Here is a 7393-nt window from a genome sequence, read left to right as displayed (position 1 = left end):
CAGTGGTCGTGCAAATCGAAATCGGCGGCGAGGCGGCGCCGACGCCGGTGGAACCTCCGTGAATTTGAAGAAAAGCCCCGCTAGGGATTGGTTTTCATGGAGGAGGGGTCTCTGCTAGGGTTTCGTTTTGTTTGAAATGAATTGAAAAAAATCTGAAGAGAAGGGTTGGAGTGAAATTAACAAGGGTGTTTTTGGTCTTTTTACTTTATTATTAACATTCCATTCCCATTGGAATTAGAGATACCTAGGGAGGATATGGGAATGAAATGGGTGGGATTTTGATTCCAGGGAATAAAATATACCCAGGAATAATTTTTTAACTCTTGAACCAAACATGGGAATAAGATATTCTCATCTCAACATTCCTGGGAATACACTTGTATTCCCTTCAACCACACACACCCATAGGATTTGTAAGAATCATATTCTCAATCCCTTTAAATTCTTTCTTTAACTATTTATTACTTATTCATGTCAAGCTTTTGTTTTTTAATTTTGACCATACTTTATCCTTATCATTGTACCTAGTTACCCACATTATTAATTTACAAACTCATTCGGCGTTTTTCAATTTATTGCAACATAACAATCAAATTCTGACATGGAACATGTGCACTTTTGATTCAAGAACAAATCTTCTTATTCTTGTCATGTATTCATATTAATTAAGCATGTTTACTTAAGGGTTTTTTATTTAAATAAATTATTTGCCCTCCTATTTTACCTGAATCCCCTAAATGGTTTTTTTGAACGTGAATCTCCTAAACCATATAATATATAAATCGTCCTAGGCTCGTGTGTTTTAATCAATATATAAACCATTGTACTCTGAGACGATTTATGCATGAATTGCATAGGTGAATAAGGCATAAATCGTCCCACCCTACTGTGTATTAAAAGTAACACATAAATCATCATAGGCTAGTTTGATTTATGCATTTTACCCTAAAATCCTATACCCTGGCACAATTTACGTGCTTCTCCATAACCCTCAACCCCCTAGCACGATTTATGTGCAAATCCCAAACCCACAAGCCCCTAGGATGATTTATGTGGAAACCTAACCCCCACCTACCCAGCACGATTTACGTGCATATATACCCCTCAGCAGCCTAGAACGATTCATGTGTAAAGACCCAAACCCTACTTACCTTCCACGAGTAAAGTCTCATTCGTGAGAGACTCCATTAGCGGCGAGGAGGGTAGTGGAGGGGAGGAGAGCTACGGGAAAAAATTCAAGGAAGGGTGTGGTCGGCGGCGGTGGAGGGTTGGTTAAGGTTCGGAAAAGGTGGCCTCCGGTGGACGGCGTTGACGGCGGCGGAGGGTGGCTTCTGAAGGTTGGGTTGGCAGCGGTTGGAGGCTGATTTGGTGGCTTTGGGGGGCGGTCGAAGATGGCGAGGAACGACATGTACCGATTGAACGGCATCGCGCACGTGGCAGGTTTTATTGACGAAGAGGTTAGTAGTTAATTTGGTTTACAACTGATATAGTCAATGTAGTTGATGTGTTTAGTTACAAGAATGTGATTCTTTTGAAAAAAAATGCTTGTTGTGTTAGAAATTAGTGAAATGTTAAGGTTAACATGTTTAGGATAGGTTAGGGTCATGTTTGGTTTAGGGGTTTGGTTGATTTCTGATACATGTTTTTGGTTGTTGTGCGATGTTGAGTTGTGACTGTGCTTGTTATTCTGTTATCAGCCAACCCGGTGTGTACGGACTATCCGTAGGCAACAAAAGATGATATTGCATGACCGTATTATGCCTTACCTAGATAGCGCCGGATTGCTGCATGTTGCTAGGCTGAATGATTATTGGTTTAAGCTGGATGAGCCACTGATTAGTGCCTTTGTTGAGCGATGGCGTCCAAAGACTCACACTTTCCATATGCCATTTGGGGAGTGCACTGTCACTTTACAGGATGTGGCATATCAATTCGGCCTCCCTATTGATGGATTTCCAGTTAGTGGTTGTCTCAATGACTTTGAGCAGTTGATGGAAGGGGGTAAGCCTGCGTGGCAGTGGTTTGAAGAGTTGTTCGGTGAACTTCCTCCTGAGGACTATATTGATGAGTTCACCGTATCATATGGCTGGTTCCAAAACAGGTTCAGAGTCATGCCAAATGATGCTACAGAGGCCACGGTACAGGTCTATGCTCGTGGTTACATCATGATGTTGTTGTCCACGATGCTTTTTGGCGACAAGTCTGGGGCCAGAGTTCACTTACGCTGGCTCCCGTATGTTGCGGATCTCGACGGACTCGAAAAGTATAGCTGGGGTTCGGCCGCATTATCTTGGTTATATAGGTGTCTCTGCAGAGTAGCTAATCGGAATGTAAAAAACTTAGCTGGGCCACTAGCATTGCTGCAGTCCTAGATATTCTGGAGGTTTCCCACATTCAGGCCAAGAGGGTTTGATGTTATTCTCTGGCCGCTTGCATCAAGGTGAGTATAATGCTTATTATTTAGTTTGATATACTTTAACTCCAAACATAACGTATATTATTAATGCCTGAATCACTTTTAAAGTATGTCTAATGGTGCCGACACTGAATCTTGCAGGTGGGGTAGATACATGCCGTCATCAGATGAGAAGGGTCCTCGGGTCATTGCTACCCGACACAGATTGAACAGGGTGAGAGTGGATGATGTAAGTATAATCTCCCATAAAATTTGTTATAGTTTCACGTTTTATATGGTTAAGTGTATGCATCACGTACTGTCTTCTGACATAACGATCCTACATGTTGCAGTTTATTTGGATGCCATACTCGGCACTGGAGGTTATTCAAGTTGTCCACCCTGATATCCTTAGACCTGAGCACACGCATTTATGGAAGTCGACAACTGCATTGATTTACTTTTCCTCCATCGAGTGGCACCAGGTTGACCGAGTCCTTTCCCAGCTTGGAGGAGTTCAGCACGTACCTGAACCAGCCATCAAAATTGATTTTCTATTATCGAAGGATGGTCGGGGACCTACCCGCTGGTTTCTTGAGGTCTTTGCCACATGGCATGAGTGTTGGGATCAGAGGCATCAGAGCATGTTGACGTTTCAGTTGGTACCAGATCCAGGACCCTCGGTGGAGTATCTTGATTGGTGGTACAGGGTAGCCCATAGATTTCTGTTGCATGACCGGGATTTAGTTGACCCTCGCCAGGTCGGGATCCCTGCAGATGCTCCAGTTCAAGGTAATATCGATGTGCCCGCTAGACAGCAGGGACCAAACTTCCCGGACAACCGTAGGAGGGCTACGTGTGAGCGGGTTGGAATGCGATATAGCCAACCAATGCGCCAGGGGGGCGACGATGCCTTGGAGTTGGATGAGACACAGGGTGGCGATGAAGACCATGGAGGGAGCCAGAGTCATCAGGTTGGATGGAGACACGGCGGGGGGGGGGGGGGATCCGGCTGGGGTTGGGGTGGTGGTGGTGGATGGTCTGGTCGAGGGGGTGGTGCAGGTGGCTTTGGTTGGGGGAGTCAGTCTGGAGGCTCTGGTTGGGGTGGTGGAGCGGGGTATGGTTGGGGGGGGGTGGTGCTGGAGGGTCTGGCCGGGGAGGTGGTGCAGCTGGGTCTGGCTGGGGGAGTTGGGCAGCTGAGGGATCTAGTCGGGGGGGGTGGTGCAGGTAGGTCTGGATGTGGTTGTGGTTCGCTACCTAGTGGGTTTGGAGGTGGGGGTTTCGGAGGGGGGTTGAGACCACGACACTATTCTCTGACTTCTACAGCCCGAACCAGATGGAGCAGGTTTTTGGTGCGGGGAGTGATTTTTTTGCTGAGATACGGGAGTTTGCCAGCACAGATGGTGATTATAGGCCTCAGTTTGAGGGAAGGGCAGTGGATCTTAATGTCAATTCGAATGAATCACCGACTACTTATCAGGGAGGTCCGTTTGCCATGGGTGGTACTCCGGCATCTGCCGTGCAGGGATAGACGCACACACAGTTGCCTGACGAGCCCGATCGTGCTGCTGGGATGGAGGTGCAGCCACCGGAGACATATGTACCGGTCACGCAGAGGAGGAAGCGCATCATCAGGCCAGCCAAGTGTGGCACCGGGTCACATATGTGTTAGATAGTGGGGTATTCTTATGTTATTGTTATGGTATTCAGCTAGTACTTTTTACTATTGTTGATGTTGTGTTATTTAGTACTCTTGTCGTTTCGATATTGTTATGTTGTTATTAAGCACTGTTACAATTTCGTTATTGTTATGTTATTATCTAGTACTATGGTAAGATTAAAGGACTATTTTGAAAGTAAATGAAAAGTGAAACTTAAACCGACTAACACGAGGTCTTTAACAACAAATGAAGTGAACGACAAAGAACACCATTAAATGCAAAGTGTAAGGGACGACATCAAGCAACAATCTAACTATGCTAAGGCAAATAAAATAACATAAACTATAACGCTACTCGAGGCTCTATGCATTAGTCCCTTCATGAGGACCGGATGCACATGCGCGAAGGGGACACTGTCTTCTAGTATGACCTGGAACCCTACACATACCACATCTCTTCGTCCTGTCCGGTTTGGGCTCATCCATACTGTTTCTTATCCGTGTAGTCCTAGGACGACCCACGGTCGCTCGCATCATGCCGGGGTCTGGGATAACTTGAGGACCCTCGTACAAGGGAAGCAAGTCGTCTGCCATCGGAGGGGAGAAACCTATCTTATAAACATTGAAGATGGTTGTCAAGCGATACACGTCATCCACGTAAATCCTCCAATCTAGTCTGAAATACGAACAAGCTGCAAGCACATGACGACATGGGTAATGGAGGGCCTGAAAATAGCCATAGTCACATGTCCTGGCCGAAAGCGATACCCTACATGCAGTCAGAGCGATTCTCCCTCCCGTCGGAGCAATCTCGTCCACAACAAACTCTGTGTTCCTTCTATCGTATAGCTCAACCCGCATGTTTCTGGAGGCCTGTTGGTTCTTCTCAATCGCCCTCATAAGCATCTGCGAAATTCCTGCCTTGCCCCGAGTTGCATCTCCGCTTCCTTTCCTTTTCTAACAAAGAGCTCAGCCAATCGCCCATATGTTGACTTCACAAGTGACCCCACCGGTAAGTTCCATCTACCCTTCAAGACGGCATTGATACACTCAGATATGTTGGTTGTCATGTGACCGTACTGGCGCCCACCATCCCGATATTGGGTCCATAACCCTAACCCAATCCAGTTACACCACTCAACCATAGCCGGGTCTTCGGACCTCAATATCTCCATGCAATATTGATGCTCCTATTCAGACTTTGCGTAGGCTGCGTTCACCAGAATCTTCCGTGCATCCTTGGATTTAAAGTTAAGCGCAAAATTAGCAGCTATGTGCCTAGCACAATATGCACGATAGGCTGCCGGTGGGAGCCACCCACCGTCTTCTGCAACTAACGTGGCCTTGATTGCATTGTGGCGGTCAGATATAACTAGAATGCCGGGTTGCGGGGTCACATGTTGGCGAAGGTGAGTAAGGAAGAACTTCCATGACTCAGTGTTCTCACCTTCGACAAGTCCAAATGCCACTGGGAGTATGTTCGAGTTTCCATCTTGTGCAATCGCCATGAGTAACGTTTCGCCGTACTTGCCATACAGATGGGTACCGTCAATGGATATCAGTGGCTTACAATACTTGAATGCCTCAATGTATGGCGAAAACGTCCAAAACAATCGATGAAAAAACACCCTCGACTCATCAACCGTATTACCAGACCTTACAGGTGAAGTGCGCAATACTGCAATACTGCCCAGCATGTACATCTGAACCCCGATTATCCACCTCGGAATTATGTTGTAAGATTCCTCCCAATCACCATAAATCTGTGCAATCGCCTTCTGCTTAGCCATCCACACCTTCTGGTAGCTGGGCTTGAATCCATATGTCGTTGACACCACATTCTGCAGTACTTTCACCGAGATTGCCGCATCCGCCCTAACCAGCGATAGAATTGATGCACAGATCACATGATAATCAAGCTGCCTGTGGTTGGTGGACAGCTCGGTTGCAAGACATGTGTGAGGCCCATTGTACTTCCGGACTTCCCAGTATCCTTTCCGCTGCCGCATAGTCACGCGTATCAGCCAATTACACCCATTCCCAAACTGGACGCACTTCCCGTGATACTTCAACTGGTCCGACTTAAACACCTTATACTGAACACCACGGCGGATATTATAATTCTTCACCATCAACACTGCCTCCTCCTTGCTCTGGAACCGCTGCCCGACCTCAAACTCCTCTGCCGCATGCATACCGTGCTCGTCTCTGTGAATACTTGACATTTGTTGACCTGGAAATGCTGGTTGATTCATTGCCTCAAGATCCAATGTAGAGAAGTGTGGATGGTACTGTTGTGTCTGAGAACTTGTTTGGCCTTGCGATCTCGCAACTGGTCTTGTGTCATCCTCATCGTCAGATTCATCACCGCTAACGGGTGGTTCCGAATCTGAATCATCATCACCAATGGCCTCAGTAACTGGATCCCTATCTCTGACCTCCATGAACGTAGTTGCACCATCCAATACCGGTCCCTCTCTGATTTCCGCTGCAAGCTCCCCGAAGGTTCGTACATCACCCAAGCAATCCCCATCTTCGGCATGAACTGCCAGATCGGCTGCAAATGACGGAGATGAAACGTGGGCGGTGACGTCGTGACGAATAGGAATGGCACTTGAAGCACCATCTACCCCGACTGTGGGCGGATTTGGAGCAGATCCACCGGAGCTACCCTCCACATCAGCCATTTTCGCGAACAACTCCATAGCTCCCAAATCTGAAAATCTTGATTGACTGTGAAATATAACGCGAATGTCGTCATCGCCTAGCATCTCATATTTTCCAAACTTCACATAACCTTGCCTGAGTGAGATAGGGATCCTGAAGAACATTTGCTTCACAAGCTTCTTACCGCACTTACCTAACTTTTGTAGTATGCTATTTCGTAAATCATCTAAACTCGTTGATGGATTTATGAACACTCCAATCTGTTTCTTGCTACTGAACCTTACACCCTCACTTGTGTTTTCATCGATCTTTCCCCGATGATGAACTAACAAGAACACACTCTCAGCCATCTTCCCGCAACCCTCAGCTGAAATATGGCTCGACAATGATGTTCCTCCTGTATTTATAGGCTCTTCCAGCACATAAATCGTTTCATGGTGTCTGGTATTGTGTTTTTACATGTAAATCGTCCCATACTAACGTGTCTTATCATAGTAACACATAACTCGTCCTAGGGTATTGAGGGATAAAGTTTTCCACATAAATCGTCCTAGGGGCTTGTGGGTTTGGGATTTGCACGTAAATCGTGCTAGGGGGTTGAGGGTTATGGAGAAGCACGTAAATCATGCCAGGGTATGGGGTTTTAGGGTAAAACGCATAAATCAAACTAG

At 46.4% G+C, this 7393-nt stretch overlaps 2 protein-coding genes across 2 annotated transcripts; both read right to left on the bottom strand.

The window, feature by feature from the left end:
* Positions 1-4418: 4418 nt before the first annotated feature.
* Positions 4419-4916, bottom strand: LOC107611195 (uncharacterized). The gene has a single exon (XM_016313150.1). It carries the CDS (start codon positions 4914-4916, stop codon positions 4419-4421), a length of 498 nt encoding a protein of 165 aa, XP_016168636.1.
* Positions 4917-5245: 329 nt separating this feature from the next.
* Positions 5246-7072, bottom strand: LOC107611196 (uncharacterized). The gene has a single exon (XM_016313151.1). It carries the CDS (start codon positions 7070-7072, stop codon positions 5246-5248), a length of 1827 nt encoding a protein of 608 aa, XP_016168637.1.
* Between the last annotated feature and the right edge of the window lie 321 nt (positions 7073-7393).

The sequence above is a fragment of the Arachis ipaensis genome, chromosome B8, assembly GCF_059453495.1.
Source record: "Arachis ipaensis isolate K30076 ecotype BB chromosome B8, ASM5945349v1, whole genome shotgun sequence".
NCBI lineage: Eukaryota > Viridiplantae > Streptophyta > Magnoliopsida > Fabales > Fabaceae > Arachis > Arachis ipaensis.
The sequence above is the reverse complement of the archived record's forward strand: the minus strand, read 5'-3'. Positions and strand labels throughout refer to the sequence as shown.

Coding starts and splice junctions, on each gene's coding strand:
- LOC107611195 (XM_016313150.1), bottom strand. CDS start 4,916: ATGCGGGTTGAGCTATACGATAGAAGGAACACAGAGTTTGTTGTGGAC.
- LOC107611196 (XM_016313151.1), bottom strand. CDS start 7,072: ATGGCTGAGAGTGTGTTCTTGTTAGTTCATCATCGGGGAAAGATCGAT.